Source organism: Scaptodrosophila lebanonensis, unplaced genomic scaffold (genome assembly GCF_003285725.1).
Source record: "Scaptodrosophila lebanonensis strain 11010-0011.00,11010-0021.00 unplaced genomic scaffold, SlebRS2 tig00000043-arrow-pilon, whole genome shotgun sequence".
NCBI classification, from domain to species: domain Eukaryota; kingdom Metazoa; phylum Arthropoda; class Insecta; order Diptera; family Drosophilidae; genus Scaptodrosophila; species Scaptodrosophila lebanonensis.
Window position 1 is genome coordinate 5,534,995 of NW_022060545.1, and position 20,089 is coordinate 5,555,083.

General features: G+C 40.1%; 2 protein-coding genes across 2 annotated transcripts in view; both read left to right on the forward strand.

Moving 5' to 3' along the window:
* LOC115623258 (frizzled-2) overlaps positions 1 to 20,089 on the forward strand; it is a 121,292-nt gene that overhangs the window by 58,186 nt on the left and 43,017 nt on the right. The window contains exon 3 of the mRNA XM_030517528.1: positions 776 to 828. The gene's annotated coding sequence lies outside the window, so the exon portion shown is untranslated. The remainder of the gene's footprint in view (positions 1 to 775; positions 829 to 20,089) is intronic.
* Positions 10,055 to 11,332, forward strand: LOC115623259 (arginine kinase-like). The gene has a single exon (XM_030517529.1). The coding sequence runs from the start codon at positions 10,119 to 10,121 to the stop codon at positions 11,277 to 11,279; it is 1,161 nt and encodes a 386-aa protein (XP_030373389.1). The 5' UTR covers positions 10,055 to 10,118; the 3' UTR covers positions 11,280 to 11,332.

Below are 20,089 nucleotides of genomic sequence, written 5' to 3' on the forward strand. Positions count from 1 at the left end.
GTCGCATAATAAGTGAGGTTATGGCTTCCATTTCACTTCGATTATTAGCAACTTGTATCTGCTTGAAAACTATCTTCAATACAACGATTTTCTAAAATGCGTGATTTCTGTCAACCCACAAGTAAATTGAAAATTGTTCAAGAACATGCTAAAATCTAACAAATTTCAAATTTCAATGAAAAAGTGTAAGATAAAATTTTAATTGTAATAAAAAAAGTGCAAAGTACAGGAATAAAATAACCGTTTTTAGTGAAATTAATTCAAAAAGTCATTTTTTTTGGAAATACTCCTATAGTGGTGAGCTAATAAATAATCGGTGGAAATCACAAGAGAATCCTATCACATAAATCCGTATATCCTCCAAATATGACAATGTTTTTCGTAGTGTATGAGAGTGTGTGATTGTTGGCCCAAAATGCCAAAGCGTTTCGCTAGATTTGTGCGGCCTACAAATTTATGCTGATTGTGCGGCAATTTACGAAAATTCGTGAACCCAAAAAGGGCTGCCTGGCGGCACATGGCTGGCCTTAAATTTGAAAATTGTAGCAGCCGGCAGCGCTGGCAGCCCTGCACGTAACAGCAGCCAAAAACTTCCAGCAAATGCGGCCATGTTCCGGCCAACTAGTCACATACTTTACGTACATAGTACTATATTTATATACACACAGGACACAGCCTTTAAACAAAGACAACGAAAGCCAAATGTTAAAATTGTTTAAGCTACAACATTTTTCTAACGCTATCCTATCCCTTTGCTCTGCTCTGCTCTTTCCAGATATTGCTGACTTTCTTCTGGTTTATTGACTGCAGCGACGGCGAGTTCTAGCGGTAAGTAAACGGTCCGCGCCTTTGGCAACCTTTTCTTAACCTTTTGTTTGTGCCTTGGGTTTTGGGTCGACAGCTTCCTATGCAAAGTATCTTAGAGTTGAAGATGAACAGGGTTGGGGCTGGGGCTGGGTGTGTTGTTGTACAGCTACTCATATTTATTCTGTCTAAGCCCAAAAGCTTAGACTTGGACGCTTGGTTTCCGTTTCCGCCTTTGGCTTTCGCTTTTTCATTTCCGCCTAATAAACTACATAATTAAACTGGCAGCAATGGGATTAAAGGATTCGTTGCAGCCATGTGTATCTATTCAGCTACTCAGCTATGTCGGTTGCTATTCATATTGTTGCTAATGCTCTTGTTGTGTTTGGTGTTGTTGTTTTTGTTGTTGTTGCTGCTGTTGCACCCACTCCATTAACCTCAGCTCGTCACGACTCTACTCAACTCGACTCAACTCGACTCGCCTCGGCTCGTTGCCATGCCTCGAACGCCTCACGCTCAAGTGAAGTTTCGTGGACGAATTAAGCTAAATTAATTTTTGTGCTTTGCCGTTTGAGTTGTTGTTGCTGTTGCCGTTTTTGTTGCCTTTTCTTTTGCCTAAGTCCTTTGACTTTTGCCTTGTTGTGATGCGCGCCTCTCTGGCAGCCAGCTGCTCCTTCTTCTCCCACTTGCCTAATATGTTTGCCTGCTTTGCTTGCTTCATATTAAATTAATGATGTGTTTTATGCTGTTGTTGCTTATACTGTTGTTGTTGTTGCTGCTACTCTCAAGCTACTCCTACTGGTTGGCTGTTTTGCAGCGAAAAAAAATCACAGCAAATGCGATTTAGACGCCAAAGCGCAACATTAGCAGTAAATAAAATAGGATAATGCGGCAAGTCGACCGCAAGCGGTTGGCCAACAAAAAAATAAAAAACTCAAATAAATAGTAGCATGATAGACGGCAAGTCAGGGGCCTAGAGCGTTGCTTCGGCCGAGCCGCAGTACAAACTGAAATAAAAGTGGCAGAAGGAGCTTGTAATACTATGAGATATGGCCAGACCTGTCACTATTTCTGATGTATAACTGCAGAATATTCCTTTGGGATTTCTCAAACACTTTCAAAAAATCAACTCAAAATTCAAAAGACAACAAAAGTAGGATTGTGGAGTAATTGTGTAGAAATATTTAATTGCTCGATAATGCGAGTATTTCAGATTGTTTGTTAGTTGGGGATATCGTAGCACTCATGCCATTTATATAAATCAGGAACAATTCTTCATAATGAGTAATATAATTTCATGAGAAAGATGTCAACGACTCATTAGAATAACAACAAGGGCTATCTTACAAGTCTCATTACACCGCTGACACATTATGTGGTTTTCTGCATTTAAAGCTGAAAGAAACTAAAAGTGTATACAATCAAGAAAATTGCAAAGCTGTAGAAACTAAAGATGCTTAGGAAAAACACTGCAACTGCTAAAATTTATAATCTAAAAACCGTCATTAGGGCTTTGCATTGTGTGTTCAAAAATTGCATAATCCTATCAGCCACAGATTGTGCGTTCTGTGGGCCTCGAAATGCAGCTGCAGATAGACGGGAGGACACAGGGAGAAAGGGGAAGGGATTATGCGCCCCTAAATGTTGTCAAGTTGTTAGTTTTTTATGCACATAGGCCACACATGCATATAAAGGAACAAACGTAATTCCCCGTGGCTCTCCCTTTAACGTGCAACTATCACCTGCCTGGTTGCCATACGAAGAACTCTTCCAGGACACACACACACACACATTCACGCACACACATAAACGTACAGATGTAGAGCAAACGGATGACTTAATATAATCTGTAGCGTCACGTAAAGACAAGCAAATAATTCTGTAAACAATTTGTACAATCTTCGAGCATCGAAGCCAAACACCGAACCACAAAAATCAAACCAAACTCATGGGTTGTCGCTGCTGTCCAATCATGCGTCTGCCTGATGTCTCCTGTCCTGTCTTACACAAATATTTTGACAAAACGCCTGCTGTTTCCACATAAATATTTATATTTGCCTTGTGCGATTGCCTTGCCACACACACGCAGTCGCCTAAGAGCCACAGGATACAAGCACTCGCACTCGCACTCGCACACACATACAAGTATATAATCTATACATAGTATGTATATATGTGTGCGTGTACCTTATCGTGGGCCAGACATCAATTCATCTACCTGCAGCGCATATTGAACATGATATGCTCGCAGCGCCAACAATAGCCTCAGAGCCAACAAAAGCAACAACAGCGGCAGCGACCAGCAACCAGCAACCAAGCCAAACCAGCACCAGTACCAGCATCTTGTAGATACATTTGGTTGCATGGGCGCGCGTATCTTTAACATCTACTCAAACAGCGCATTAATCTGTCGTGCGTATACAAATTTCTTGGCTCGCATTGCATTCAACAACAACATCGTCTTCGCCTGAAATCGAATCCACAAAAATGCAGTTAAATAAATTACAAACGCTCTGTCACCCAGCAGTCGCGTCGACTTTGGGGCACATGTCGCAAGATTATCGCCTGCCGGGCATCGGATTCAGCATCGCCAACGGCTTCGGGCCCCAAACCAGCAGTCCCAGCCGGATCCGAGTCAGCATCAGAGTCAGAGTCACAGGCCAGCAAGCAGCTTAGGCCATGATTAAGAAGATTTTTCTTGTGTTCGCTCATGTTCGATATACGAATTTTTCTTTTTAATGAATTTTGTCGTCGTCTTCGACGTCGAGTCGCGTCGCTGGCCAGAACAACACTTACATACGTATTTATCCTGGACCCCATCTACTACCCAGTTGCCGTCCCAAATTCGGTGCCAGAACCAGAGCCAGTCCCAGCGTTTGCGTGTTAATGAAACAAATGCCTGAGCCTGAGCCAGCAAGCTCAAGTTACCGCGCCCAAGCCTTAGCAATGTGACATTACCACAGATGGGAAATTTTGTAGCCGCTACTTCTACTGATATAAAGATACAAAACGTATCTTGAAATTATATCGCGCACATTGCTCAACGTGTGTGGGTTCAAATGAGCACAGGCGAGCCAATACTTTGTTTACTCGAGAAGCATTTATGTCACAGGACAGAATGTTTCACGGCCAGATATCGTATTGCCGCTGATACACTTACTACTATACTATACACTATACTTAAAGGCTCTACAATTTTTGCTGGTTTTGGGCAGCCATCATACTCATAGTTATCTGTACAGTGTAAATTATCACATTCAATTCAAAAATTGTTAAGATCTTACTGCTAGTATACTATATTACTTGTATATGAAATACACTGACCAGTCATTTCATTTGGCTAATTTTTTACCACGGTTTGAATAAATGTTTATTAACTACTTAGTCCGTTTCAAACCACCTTAAGATCTACGGACAATCTATACATATTGCAACTGAAATTTCTATCTCAGACCATTTTTGAAGCACTTTTCTGTATAGTACAGTGGAAATTATCACATTCAATTCAGCCAAAATTGTTCAGATCTTACTGCTAGTACACTAGATGAAATATACTGACCAGTCAAGAAATCTAGAACAGCCTATACTCTCTAAAATACTTTTATATCCTACCCTTTCACATTTGGCTATCATTTTACCACGGTTCGAATAAATATTAAATAACTTCATAGTGGGTTTCAAACCACTTTAAACTCTACAGATAATCTTTAAAAATCGCAAATTTCTTTCTGAGACCTTTTTTGAAGCAGCTTTCAAACCTAAAATGTGTCCTCTAGCTCCTAAGACGTCCTCCATCTGGCACTGCCTTGAATTATTTATGGAGGAATAATGTTTGGTAAGCAACAGAAAAGGGTGAATAGCTTCGGCGCAGACAAAAATAACTTCGTCAAGAAATCTAGAATAGCATATATTCCCCGAAATATATTTATGCCCTTCCATTCCGCTTCGAATAAATTAAATAACTTTCTTTCAATTTCAAACCACACTAAAACTTTACAAACAATCTATACAATTTGCAATCTAAATTTTTGTTTGAGTTAAGTTCCTGTACCATATTTGAAGCCCTTTTCAAACCTAAAATATGTTCTATAGCTCCTGAGATGTGCCCCATCTAACACCTTCACCAACAGAGAAGGGTAAATACAACTTCCCATCTCCCTTTTTTTTTTTTTGTTTGCCAAAATCCATCTGCTAGTCAGTATTCCGAGTACATTTTCTCTATATACTTGTATAGATACATAGCCATATTCATTTCCTTGAACCCACTTCAAATAATTCTCCACTCACACGAGTAGTGTCAATTGCAATAACTTGTTCCATTTTTGCGCGAGTCGTCTTTTACTTAATTATTAATGTTGCATTTACCGCAAAACGTTTATTGGTTGATGGGACCTCAAGTCCCGCCCGTCACTCCATTTGCCCGGCATAAGAGGGCCAGCCGTCGAGCAAACATCGACGCGTGTTTCCTCAATTGCATAAATCGAAAATTTGTGTTTTGGCGCGTGTTACGAATTTCAAAAACCGAAAGACGCTTCTCTAATTTTCCACTGGGCGCGGAGACAATATGAGACGGCAATGCAGACCTTACCTCTGTGCTTCTGGGTCTTCTGGTGCTTGGTAGGGCGGCAAAGTCTGTGGAGTTAACCAAGGCAGCCTGTTTGTCACCCAAGTCATTTACATGCCCCGCTCGCGTACGTGACTCACATATTTTTTTGGTCATTCGGCTTGGACAAGCTACTCGGGGATTTCTGTGGCTGTCAGACGTCGTCGTCGACGTCGTCACCGTCTGTGGCGAGCTTGGCTTACATTTGATGAAAATGTGGCTGCCTGCCTGCAACGTGCCGCGTGTGTGCCACTGGAGAAGCCCCTGGAGAGCAGCCAGTTGTCGTCTTCAAGTGAGTCACGCAGCTTTCTTTAAGTGCGCGCTGATAAAATATTTAAAATTCATTTCTAGCCTCTTAGTCGAGTGTGTCTCCGGTTCTTATCGCAGCTTGACTTGCAGTTATTTCCCACCCAGCCATCTCAATGCCCGTTAGCCACAAGTGCAGCAGAAACAAACCACGACACTATCCACCAACAACCATACTTTCGAATATTTTACACAATTGCACAAATGTTGGCGACAGCTCCAACCCATGCACTCTTATCGCGCAACTTCGAGTGTGCTTTGATTTACGGGTATGTGTGTGTGTATGTGTGTGTGCGGTAGAACACAGTTGCACATCGAAGCGCTCTCCTATCTACTTGTAGTCAATAAACAGCTAAACAACAATAAGAATTCAGTCTCCTGCCCCCCGCGCTGTCTGTTAAACTACGGACGCTCTACACAGTTGCAATTTAACTTTATTAGTTTTGCAATTGAGTTCCATATCACTTTGATTTACCTGGCATACATGCACTCGTATATATAGTATATATCTATGTATGTATGTGTGCGTTTTCTCTTTTACCTTTGTAATGCGCATATAGTAATTCCCTCTGCCAAAGACCCAAGCTCGCTGTGCACTTCTGCAGTTGTCATAAATTTACATTCTATATCCATACATACTCTATAGTATGTATCGCAAATCAAATAGGTGGAGCAAGTTCGCTTAGCAGAAGAACAAAATGAAATCGCACTGAATATTCTATAGTATGCACAAGTATATGAGAAAGTCGTTAAACATGACTATAGTTTTCTAGTATGAAAACTTAAGATGTATTTAAATACTTGAAAAGTACTCTTTTAAATATTAATAATCATGTATAATAATCATCAACTAGAATTTTGATCCAGCTTTATCTAAGTAATTTTATTCTTATAATTACTTCCGAATTTGAATTCTACAAGGCCTGTTGGCACATTTTAAAGAATATCGCACACCTCAACATAAATATATAATTTCAAAAATCATTTTCAGGAGGTAAATGTTCCTAAATGTAAATGTTTTTACCTTTTTAAAATTCAAACTTTTTAGTCCACTAAAACTGAAATGTTACAAATCACTTTTGAAATCACTTTTTAAATAATTCATTTAATGAATCATTTTAAAATATTTTAAAATATGAGAGGTTTCCTCTCCAATGCCTGTACATAACAAACAGAAATAAGAAAATCCAAAGGAACTCATGAAGATATTTAGATAGTTACTATAACTTAATTCCAATACTCATCACTAAATCTCCGAAATAAATTAGTCGCATATTTAAAATTTCTCTTTTTTAAAAAAAAAAAAGTTCGAACATAGCTCTCGAAACATATTTTTCATACGATTTAATATTTTATATTAAAATTAAAATTTAATTTAAAAGCATGCATTCAATAAGTTTCTATTCCATTGCGGAAACAATCTTAATTTAAAAATATTTTCAATGATTTTCCAACAACTACATTCTCAATTGTAAATTGTGCCGTTTCACTGAAAAATGGAATCGTCTGTTTCGATGCAGTATTTGGCTGTTGTTTTTGTTTTATTGTATCATTTCTTTGATACTGTGTGTTGTTTTATTTTTTATTTTTACAACGCACCTAACGAGGCCCGTCACCCGAGCACTGGAACCGCCCGACTGCCAGGCACTCACCTCGCACAGTTCAATTCTTTTGTTGATTTTTCTAGATTTGAAGCACTGATTGCGCGCGTTTTACAATCGCATGGCGCGGCAAGGTGTGAAGCAGCATGGAGGTGTTCCCCCTTGTTGGTGTTGCTATTGCTGCTTGAACCATGCCCTAAACCAATGTGTCTCCAGCTCTTTGGTAGTTTTGATCGACAGCTTGCCTAAAACTGTCAACGCGCTTTTATGGCACATTTCTTCGGCGATTCAACGATTTATTTGAGCTGTTGCCGCTGCCCGGCTGCCATTCGTTTCTTGTTTACACGACTGCTGCTGTTTGTTGTTGTTGTAGTTACTGTTATAGTTCCTATCAGCAGTATATATCAGAGCAACAGTTGCAGTTGGCTGACGCTTATTAGATTAAGATTATGTGCACAGTTGCTGGCCAAGTATTGAGGACTGTGCTGCAAGTTTGCATTGGAATGCTATAAATCTGAATATCAATTCAACCACTCACTCACTCACTCACTCATTCAATCGATTTTCTGGCTGCGTTTCAGCATATGCTGCCCATCAAACTTTTAATCAATTTCCCATAAATCACACGCCAAGTCAGCTACCGATATCTGGCTCCCCAAACCCTTCCCTTGCTCTCATGTTATAGTAAATATGGCGCGCCTGCATATCACGCAACACAAATTGCTTAACTATATGGAAAATTGACAAGTTTTGACGTCTGACAGCGCGGTTGTCCCCACTCTCCACAGCCCCCAACAACTCTGCACCTATCCCCCTCTGCCCAACTGCTCGCCACACTAGCATCGTTTGTTATGCATGATTTGCAGCAAAAATGCATAAATGTAAAAAAATGTACAAAAATGTGCACAATGTTCATGTATAAAAGAACAGTTGAGCTTCGCTATAACGAAGCAATAACCTGTTTTGTGATATAATAAATGCCTGATTTCCTTATAGCATTGATTTATAGTTCCATGTACTCTTCAATGTACATCTCTAACGATTACTTTACAATTCTATGATGATAATGACAAATGCCATGAAAGTTTCGAAAATTTAACCCGAAAGTGGTACAAATTGCAGTCAAACTTAATGTGGAGAAATAATTTTTAAACATTCATGAGCCTACCTACAGTGAAGTCTCTACCTACGGAAGTAATATCCGGGTAAAAAGTTTCTTTTAACAATATAATTATTAAACTCTTCTCCGAATGGTTGTCATAAAGAAGCCCATCTATACTAGAGTATGTGTTTGTGTGTGTGTGTTGATATATGTATGTACTTTTCTGCTTAAAGTTATATGTGAAAATGTATTTGCTGCCATCATTTTGTATCGCACTCCCTGCCTGCTTTTTCCCCGCCTTCCTGCCTGAATGGAATTGACGTGCCGTGTTCCTGCACATTTCAGTTGAAATTATTTTTACGTTTCTAGCCAATTTTCAAATAGAAAAACTTTTACTCAATGGCAGACTGACATGGCAGCGCAACATTTGATGGCAGTTTATTGAACTCAAAATCAAATATTGCATAAATTGCAGTAAAATTGATTAGAAAATTGTGGTACGCTTTATGCTTTATGCCATGCAATGACAATTCCATTAAAGAACACCAAGGATCATAATATTTTGCTAGGCGGCATCCGAGAGTCAATTTTCGAATTTAATACAATTTCAAAAGGAGACAAACGAAAAAAATATAATTGCTGGTGAAAAAGCGATGCAGTCTGACTGCCGGCCAACATCCTGTGCATCCTGTGAGCGTTATGTCGTCCCCTATTCGGGGTCCTCAGAGACCCAGACCAACCGCAGACGGAGATTGCAGCAACAGACGCGTCAAATGCAATGCAATGTCACTTAAATGCCACGCCACGTCTGTCAGACACACTGATGACGACTGTCGACAGGCAGAAGACAGGAGCAGGGTCGAAACTCAGACTCAGCCGCACTCTACTATGAATGAGACTTGCACTTTGACCTGGCAGTCGGGATCTGTCTGTCCAAATGTGTGTGTTAGTGTGTGTGAGTGTGTGTGAGTGTGTGTGAGTGTGTGTTTGTGACCTGCTTTACTCACATTGCAGCAGTCAGTTATTGCATGTGGCTCGGCTTTCTTTTCGAGTCCTTTGCTAATGTCAGGGCTACATCCGCTTAGACGATGGAAATTGGATTTTCACAGCTGGCACAAAGCGGTGCCAGACTGAGCGACAGAATGGCAACAAAAGCAGATTTCCTACGCTCCGTTTTAACTCCCATTTCCAATGGTTGCGCCTGTGAAATTTCGCATTATTCTCCTGTCAGGCCATTCGTCACAGCGTCTTAGTCCTGTCCCCCTCTATTTGAGTTCAAGCAATTTCAAGCCTCATTATTACCAATGGGACAGCGAACAATAAAAGCGACAATTTCCTTTAATTACATTCCATTTTTATGAAATGAAAACACATTTTCCAAAACTATCAAGCAAACTCATTTGAATGCTCTCCTGAAATTGAGTCATCGATTGGAAGCAGAAAGTAGTTTGCAGTTACTTTGAATTATGTGAGAAATTAGGATATATTGGGGAACTGATTTCTAAACACCCTGCATATATAATTAAACGATAATTTGAAATTAATTCGAAGAATAATATAACTTGAAGTCAGCTCTCTGCTTCATAGTTTAGTTGTGTAAATAAAAATAAAGCTTAGCCACTGTTGCTACGCCATTACTATCAAAATAAAATAAAGTTCGCTTGTTTTTGACAAAATTTTGGTTATACTATACTAGTCTATAATGCTAAGTCTGAGAAAGGTGTGGCTTCGGCCCCATTTGCCAACTGGTGCCTGGCATCGCAGTTGCAGCGGCGGAAAACTAAAACCTGGCGTAATGGCACAACTGATAACAGGTTACAAAAATCTGATTGTCTCGGACTCCAAATCGCTGCTGAAAAAGCATTTAACGCAAGAGATTTTTGACAAGCTCAAATCAAAGGTAACGCCCACATTTCATTCGTCGCTTCTTGATTGCATTCAGTCGGGCTTGTGCAATGTGGACTCTGGGGTTGGCATCTACGCTCCCGATCCTGAGGCGTACACAGTTTTTGCAGATCTATTTGATCCCATCATTGAGGACTATCATCGTGGATTTAAGAAGACCGACAAGCATCCAGAGCCTTGTTTTGGATCTGGCAAGGACTTTGAAAACCTCGATCCTCGCAACGAATTTATTGTGTCCACTCGCGTTCGTTGCGGACGCTCAGTGCAGTGCTTTCCCTTTAACCCCTGCATGACTGAGTTTGAATATTGCGAGCTAGAGGGCATGATATCGAACGCCTTGGGCTGTCTGAGAGGCCAATATTCGGGCTCCTATATGCCGCTCGCTGGAATGCAAAAGGAAACCCAGGAAGAACTGATTAATCAGCACTTTTTGTTTAAGGAGGGCGATCGCTTCCTGCAAGCGGCCAATGCGTCACGATTTTGGCCCGCTGGCCGAGGCATTTATTTTAATTGCGACAAGAACTTTCTGGTGTGGGTCAATGAGGAGGACCACATTCGCGTCATTTCCATGGAGAAAGGCGGTGATTTGGGCAAGGTGTATGATCGCATGATTGGTGGTGTCGAAACATTGGGAAAATTTCTACAGTTCAGCCATGATAAGCGTCTGGGCTTCTTGACATTCTGTCCCACCAATCTGGGTACCACTATACGCGCCTCCGTGCACATAAAGCTGCCTAGCCTGGCCGCCGACAAGGCCAAGTTGGAAGCCATCGCCAGCGAGCATAAGTTGCAAGTGCGAGGCACTCGCGGCGAGCACACTGAGGCCGAAGGCGGCATCTACGACATATCCAATAAGCGACGCATGGGACTGACTGAGTACGAGGCTGTGCGAGAGATGTACGAAGGCATTAAAGCACTGATCGAAGCTGAACGTAAGCTGGGCAGTGCCAGAAAATGAGAATTATTGTAGCCAAGAAATACTTTTAAAATAACATGCATTGTTTAAAAGAATTTGAATAGAATTCTTGATCATCGAGAGTTAGTTGTGAACTGTATAAATTATCGTGTAAACTTAAGCCATCCTTCACACCTTCAATTTGTGCCTGAATTTCTACTTCCGTCGGCCATTTTGCGTGCCTGCTCGCTTAGCTGCGCCAGCAGATATTGCGGTTGCCGCTGCCCATCCAGTCATTTCCTGTGCCACTAAGTTGTGCGGTTGATAGATAAGGTCTGCTGCTGCTCAGTTCCCGCCCCAAGCCACAAGCAGCGCCCCACATGAATAATATGGCCTGCAACTTGACGCACTTCAGTTCACGTCCAGGCCCAAAATGGCCAACTCTATACGTAAACTTGTGCAAATTCATTGAATGATTTATTTGGTGTGATTGCCGCTGCTGCTGTTGCACACACTTCCATTTCCACAGTCATTTCCACTTCGATTTCGCTTGCATTTCCACTGAGTACTAACCGACGCACAGTGGCGTGTTCTGATATTCTACTTTGCAATTGATATTAAAAATATTCATATTAAATGCTGGCCTTTGTTTCTGGCGCCCTTAAAATTTGTACATTTTTCATGAGTAGGAGCCTTTGTTGCACCTTGTTTGAGTCCGCAAAGATTGATAATCTATTAATACTTAATAATATAATATAATAATATATGTATATTATATATATATTAAACAAGAGAACGCTACAGTCGAGCAAGCCCGACAGTGTAATACCCTGTACCCAGGTAAACTTCCGTCACTGAGTTATATGCGCCCATAGCAGCAGCACAAAGAGGAAGAAGAAGAGCGAACTTGTTGCTGCAGTTTGTGGGGGTTGTACTGGCGAGAATTTGTTTCGCTAATAACTTTTCTTAGAATTGACCGAATTGAATAAAACAACAGTAGATAATTATATTGAAATTATGTGTGCAAAGTTTGGTTTAGGTAGCATTTGAAATGTGGACGCTATTGACGAAATTCTGTAGCGGGGGAAGGGGGGCAAAATTCCAAAAAATAAAATAAACTTGTCCTTACTCGGACTTAGGAGAATCTGGATGCCAACTTTGGTTATTCCAGCTTTTATAGTTTCTGAGATCCTTGCGTTCATCCAGACGGACGGACAGACGGACAGACGGACGGACATGTCTAGATCGATTTCTCTCGTCATGCTGATCAAGAATATATATACTTTATGGGGTCGGAGATGCTTCCTTCTGTATGTTACATACTTTGCACAATCCTAATATACCCTTTTTACCCTACGGGTACAGGGTATAAAAATTGGTACAATCTGCGTAACTCCAATTAGCTCCGCAAATTTTAATTTTAATTTTCAATTAATCCTGGGCGGTTTAAAAAAAATTTGTTTATTTGAGTCGATCTGGAGTTAAATCAAGCTTTACTCCAAGACTTGGAATTGTACAAGAATGAATTTTAAAACAGTGACCATAAAATATTCCTGGGCGGTTTATAAACAAATTTGTTTATTTGAGTCGATCTGGAGTTGCATCCAAGACTTGGAATTGTTCAAGAACGAATTTCAAAAAAAAATTTGTTTATTTGAGTCGATCTGGAGTTCCATCAACCTTTACTCCAAGAGCTAAAATTGTTTAAGAATGAATTACATCTGCGGCTGTGACTAAAATCGTAGCTCAACAACCAAATAGGTGTAAAACTAAATTTTACGATAATTACCAATCAATGAACACGGTCCCATTTTTCTTAAAAAATTATAAAGATTTTCGAAGCACAACATTTTGCATTTTTCCAAAGTTTTTTCAACGAACGACCCACGGTGTGGCGGTAACGACATCAGCCATCAAATGTTCAATCGCTCAGCTCTCGGTAGCCGTTTGCGGTCGGCAGAGGGCGCCAGTTGTTTGCTTCTGCCTTTGTGCATTTTAATTGGCCAGCCGGCAAGTGTTTTGATTGCTTTGTCATCAGCAGGGGGGGGGGGGGGGGGGGGGGGAGGGGCAAGGGCGATGGGCAAGGCAGTCAGGCAGGCACACTAATCAGCACCTCTCCTTTGAAATCTAACCGTTGCCCCATCCCTTTGTGAGTGTTTATTAATTATAAATTCCTTCAATTGCTCAAAGTGATGGTGATGGTGATGGGTGGATGCATGGATGGGTGGGGTGGGGTGGAGGGGGGAGCGCGTTGTATTTGCCATTGATTTCTTTTAGCTTTAACTAAACTGGGCAGCGCGGCATCAAAGTTAACATCGAAGCATCGCATTGCAGCCCATTGAAGCTGAAGTGAATTTCTCGCAAAGCGCAAAGAGCAAAAAGCATTTCAATTGAGATTTATTGCGGCGTGTTGTGCACTGCTACTTTGTACGTGTGTCTGTGTGTGTGTGTGTGTATGTGTAAGAGAGGTGGGTGGGTGTGAGGGGTGTTTGCCAGCTTTGCATGCAGCTGCTTTACTTGCCATTGCCTCATCTACTTTACAAGTTGTTGCTATTGCCTGAATCCGGAGATCCAGCAGAAGCTAAGGTTGTGGGGCAGGGGGCGGGGTTCGACTCCCAACTCAGACTCGCTTTAGTTAAATCTAGATTGAAATTTATTGTAGTAGTATTGCTGCACTACTCTGCTATAGCCCCCTCCCGTTCACTCCCGTTCACTCCCTTTCACCAGCTCGCACTGCGCTACTCTCTGCATGGCCTGGCAAAGTCAATTCCTTTGATTTGTGGCGCTTTTGCGTGCAATTTTAAAAATTGAAAATCACAGTCGCCTGCTGCCGACTGCCCCGCAATCCTTTCACATCCTGTGCGCCTGTGTGCGCACTGGCTCTCGCCCAAATGAATTCGTATATGCACAGCGCGTATTTACTTTTATCGTGATTTATGCGCCACAATTGATATTGAGGTTAATAAATTGAAGGTTGAGCGCCCAGTTCCAGCTCCAGCCCCAGTCCCAATCCTAGTGCCCGAAATCAAAACGATTCTCTAAATTGAGCTCAAGTGCATCTCAATAGTCAACGATTTTTAGTTTTAAAGTTCACTTCAATTTACCAAAAGAGTTGTTCTTCGTGGCTGATTTGTATACCAAACATGTTGGGTTTGAAGACTCATGCACATACTCGTACCATTGTTGCTGTGGACGAGAAAAAAGGTCATCTGACTATTTAACCCTTTTACGCTTTACTATGTTTTATGGCTTTGCCTCATGCTTGACCTTGACAGCCGGCCAACTGCGACTTTAACTCGACTTGGCTTGTCCGGAGGATGTTTGGCAAGATTCCGGCTAACCTTTTGTGTTTATTTCCTTTAGCATGCGCATTTGGTTTTTATGCGGAAATACACAGGAATTTTGAATGAACTACCTAGAGGTTAATTATGTAATGTCGTTTACTGTCGGGCTGATAGAATTTTACATCAACCACATGAGTTCAGTTGTAAATTTAGAAACTTCAGGGCGAAGGTCAGACAGCTGTAAGACATTTTCTTTATAGCACTTAATTTTACTTAACTGGAAAAGGCGAAATGTATTCAAAGAATTTAAAGAAATTTACATATAACTACATCGACATCATTAAAACTTGGAATAATTTCATTATTTAGTTTCTTGCCATTCGACATACGCAGCTGTTAAAGAAAGGACGGTATAATATTTTTAAATGTGTTTACATTTTATAAATATGCAGCTGCTATGGAGTGCTTTAGATTAATAATTTATAATTATAATAAATGTTATCGAAAGTCTATTTAGAAACATTGGCCGATCGGTTTAACATTTCATTTAAATTTTATGGTTTGTATAAGCGTTTAATTAGATGATGTTCCTACTGAGATACATGTTTTTAAAACTTATCTAATGTAATATATTTTCATCAAAATGTAATAAAAATGTAACATTAATTTTTAATAATTGCCTAATCGGACGAGAAACTATTTGATTTATATATAGAGAATGAATTCTGTTTAAAAGAGAACTGCTAGAAAAAATTTAATAACATTAAACAATCAATAACATTAAATTGTAATCTACAATATTTTACCAACATTTTGCTTGAAAGTGTTTATTCAAACAGAACGCTTTTTCTATACATAAATCAAATAGTTTAATGTCCGCAATTAAGCAATTAATTAATTGTTCCTTTTTAACTTATGAGCTTAAATCAGCTTTTATATGTGTCCGATAATTTTCATTTCTACTTTTTGTTTATAGAAAATGCTGCATAAATTCTCGTAATTTATTTTCATTGCAAATACTCACCCATAAATCAGGCATTGCTAATCCTTGGTCCTTTGATATGAATTTAGTCGCTAGCCCTTGGCAGCTGTCTCTTCACACCGTAGAAGCCCTCTTTCCCATTGGAAAATGCAATTGCAAACAATAAAAAAGCAATCAAATAATGGCTGGCTTTAAAAAACTTGCTCTTAAATTGGAAACTTTGTAAAAAGTTGTTGTGCACTATAAAAACCAAACAAAAGCAGAAAAGTAGAAAACAGAAACCAAACGCATGCCAAACAAACGACAGAAATGCGAGTATGTGTAAAATTTGTGAATATTTTTGCATGAGCAGAAATATTTCCGCAGCTTCAAAGTTTCAACTCGATAACAGCACACAACACACAACTCGCAAGCAAATAAGCAGGCAGCCAAGAGTTGAGTTAATACGGAAAACAAACGCCCCCGCTTAACCCGGCCAAAAGCTGCGCCGAACTCTCGATATGGAACTGGGTGAACTGCGATGAACTGCGTCGAACTCTTTGGCAACTCTTTGGTTTTGTCGTTCGACATTTGTAGACAATGTTTCGAATCACAGCACTATTCAGTCAAAAAAGGAAACCAAGTTTGGTTTGCAAAAGAGAGAGAGGGAGCAGTTGAATCTAATAAAATGCATTGGAAAGGAAAGCTTTACATCGCTCACAAATTCCTTTGCACTAGAAAGCATGTTAAGGGAGCGTTTTATTATAAATTTATAAAAGAACTCTTAGGACCAGCTATGTCATATTTGTCAGCCAAATGTATATAGTACGTTATTAGAAATTAAAAACATAGTGTTGAAAATAAAAATAAAATTTTAAAAATTAAAGAATAACTAATCAAAACAACAGGCCATGACACTTCAACACATTTTACTTGTTTTTTTATGTCCACTTATTCAGTTTTTTTCCGCTATTCAATTTCAAAAACAATAATTTTGAATTATTTATTAAGATTTTCTGAGCCCATTTTTTCATTTCAGTTCAGTTACTCAGATTTGATTTTTGATACAAATATGCTTACAAACAATAAGTACAGAAATTGAAGAATAAATAATCAAAACAACAGGCCATGACACTTCAACACATTTTACTTGTTTTTTTTATGTCCACTTATTCAGTTTTTTTCCGCTATTCAATTTCAAAAACAATAATTTTGAATTATTTATTAAGATTTTCTAAGCCCATTTTTCATTTCATTTCAGTTATCCAGATTTGATTTCTGATACAAATATAATAATAATAATAACAGTTCTTAAAAAATATTTATTAAAATAAAAAATAATTTAATGTGGATGTTGATCTTTAATCAAAATAAACTTGAATTTTGTAAATATTTTAATATGCTTAACTAATAAAGTTAACTTCGAAATCAAAGCTTTAAATGAAATGTTAAATTAATATTTGTTGCAAATAAATAGTCAACTTTATTCTTGATTGAAATCTACCAATTATTTCCGATGACAATTTGGGGCTAGCCGAGTGATCGGAGCTGTACTAAGATATATGTATGTGGTGTAAAAGTCAGTAGTTACTGGCGATAAATACGATAGAGAGTGGCAGACCCTTACCATACCCTTACCCTTACCCTGTACACACATACTTGTAGTACTGCTGCCCTATTGCTGCCGCATGTCTTTTGGCTGCCGCCTTCACGGAATTTTGGCTTCTGTGCCAGTCAGGCTGCCCCCTCGCCCTTTCCCTCTCCATCTCACTCCTTGGCTGAAACATTTCCTGCCATTGCTTTCATTTGCTTTCCTTTCCATTGCTTGCACTATAGTATTGTTGTTATCTGATTTCAAACTATATCCCGAACTTCATACCCCTGCCTTGTTACTAACAAAGTTTTAGCTTTGCCCGCAACTTTACCAAGCAACCAAGCAACCAACCAACCAACGAACTCCGGCAACAAGCAGGAGCAGAATTAGAAGTGGATGTGGAAGATGTTGGGGTGGAGGAAGGAGAAGATGAAGAGGAAGAAGCGGCATCACTAAGCAGTTGTCGCTCGATTTGGCTGCTGCTGCTGCAGCAAGTTAGTCGTGTGGCATGTTGCACATTGTTTGCTGCACTGCAATTGTTGTTCCGCACAGTTGCGTTTCCCCCGTTTGCGCTTTAGCAGCAATTTTTATATGGAAAAGTTTTTTCATTTAACCAACAACTGTGCTTGTAATGCTTGTAAATGCGTTCGATTAATGAATTGGAACAGATTTAGTTCGTAACCCCCACCCTCAGTGCTCTCTTTTGATTTTTTTTTTTTGTTTCTTTGGCCTGCCCGCAACATTTACGCTAAGTAATTTGTGTTGTGCTCTGTGTGGACCAGGCCGACAACTTTGTTGCCTGCTGATCTGGTCAACCTCAACGGCATTCTGGTTAGGTTGCTAGGCTAATGGCACCCACACGCCACATTTATCGCCTTTAATTTACGAGCTTAATTATGCGGCTTCCTAGGGTAGCTGAGTTCTGAGTCGTAGTTGCTTGGAGTCGAGTTCGGCACCATTTTAGGCAAATTTTTTCTAACATACTAGTATTTATGACATGCACATGCGTTGTTTATAGCGCTCGATTAGTGTGGGACAAAGCATTTCCAATAAGCTGTAGAGTTCTGCGCCTGGATAAGGCGCGATTTGGTGTGTAGGGTATAGGGTGTGGGCTGTGACACGCGGTCGCTCCCCCACCCCCACCTCCATCTACTGGCCGGCTGTCAATTTACCAGGCAATAAATTTTAATATTGTCGCACACAGACAACCCCAGTGCACACATATTTTGGGCCCTGGATTCCATTCAATGCTATGTTCTATTTATCTATGCGGGTTATCAGCCAGCGTTGACGGCTAACTTGTGGAACTATGATCCAGGGCTTTGCCTAAGCGTTACATACACATTTTTACATCAAAAATTATATGTACATATGATGTGCGTGTATATATATGTATATGTATGGATGTATGTCGGACTTGTGCTACTACTTGCCCAACTACCCATAATTAGCTTTGCTTGCCACTCGCACTCTCTAAAATGGTGTGAATTATTTGTTGGGCTTAACTCTTTGCTTTTTTTACAACCGCCTTTATTACTGCTGTGTACCGACTGTTCATGTCCGTTGTTGGTCCGTTGTCCGATTGTTATATCTTAATTTTCTTTAATGGCTTATTATGAACAGACGACCAACTCCAACTTCAATTCCAACTGCATTGCATTGCATTTTAGGCATTCTTTATGGCATGCCATGCGAGTCCGGGCTCTGAAATCCGGGGCCGGCCGCCGGCCGCTGGCTGTGTCTGCGTGTCAACGTCAGGGGCTGCGTCTCTCATCCCATCTCCCTGACCCGCCAGCCAGTAAGTGAGCCACCGACCGGCCACTGATAATGGCGTGTGATTGACAATTGTTTTTTGGTTTTTTTTCTGTTCAACTTGCCAACCATTTGCGATAATGATAATAATAATAATATGTATGTAATAATATTTTTATGCCGCTGCCATAAATCGTGTTTATTTATGGAAAATGAGATTTGTAGTGGCGCGTTAATTGCTCTGCTGCTATAGCGGCTGTCGTCGTTCAGACAGAACGGCAGACAGACGGACGGCCAAATAGACAATCTTTCGAATTAAATTGCGGCCTCTGCTGAAATCAACAAAACGCATGGCAATGTCATGATCGGAATGCCACTGAATAGACAACACCCGACATTGAACGTAGTTCATCAGTATATTTGGAATTTCATCAGCATTCTTGATTATTGCAATTGTAGATAGATTGATAATATAATAACTTGTTTGTTCATTTCTAATCAACCAATAAATGAAGATAATCAGCAGCTTTGGAGAACACTCCAGCAAACGATAAAGCATTTATAAGAAAAGATGAAAAGGCTCTTTAAAAATGTTTGATAGAAGAAATATAAACATATAAACTCATCTTGCATTCTAGCAGAATTATGCAAGGACGAAACATTCCACAGACTTCCCTTCCTTAATAAGCAGAGCTACAGTGCTGTTAAAACTTTGTCAAGATACGAGTACAGTTTAGCTAAGAATCTTTAATTTTTTAGATTGTGTAGCCCAATTAAAGAGTAATAGTGGGGATCAGGAAACAGCAGGAGTTAACAATATACGATGTGATACAAGTTTGGATTTATAGCAGACGTCAATGTGGCTTCCTCCGCACGTGTAAAGCATTGCTTCAGAATTCTGTTGTCCATACACGGGGACAAGCTATTTGTTGTCCAAGCTGCCAATCCAGCTATTCGATGTAAAATCATTTATTTATACCAATGTTTATTAATTCAGTATTTATAAGCTTCAAATGACAAATGGCTGTAGCTGAGCCAGCGTCAATAGCCGTGCTCAACGATAAATGCTATCATGCCCTCAATACCCAGTTCAGCGTCCAATTGATTTGTCAGCCAGGTGAGCAGTCTGCTGCCACCCAGTGCGTCAGCATCAGCTCGACTGAGGGACTCAGATAGCGATGGTCTTTGCAGTCTTTCCAGCGAAGTGAGCTGTTTAGCTGCCTTCAATGGCCATTGACAGCCATGGTGGACCAGCGAGTGGCGCATTGGCGCGCCTGCTGTC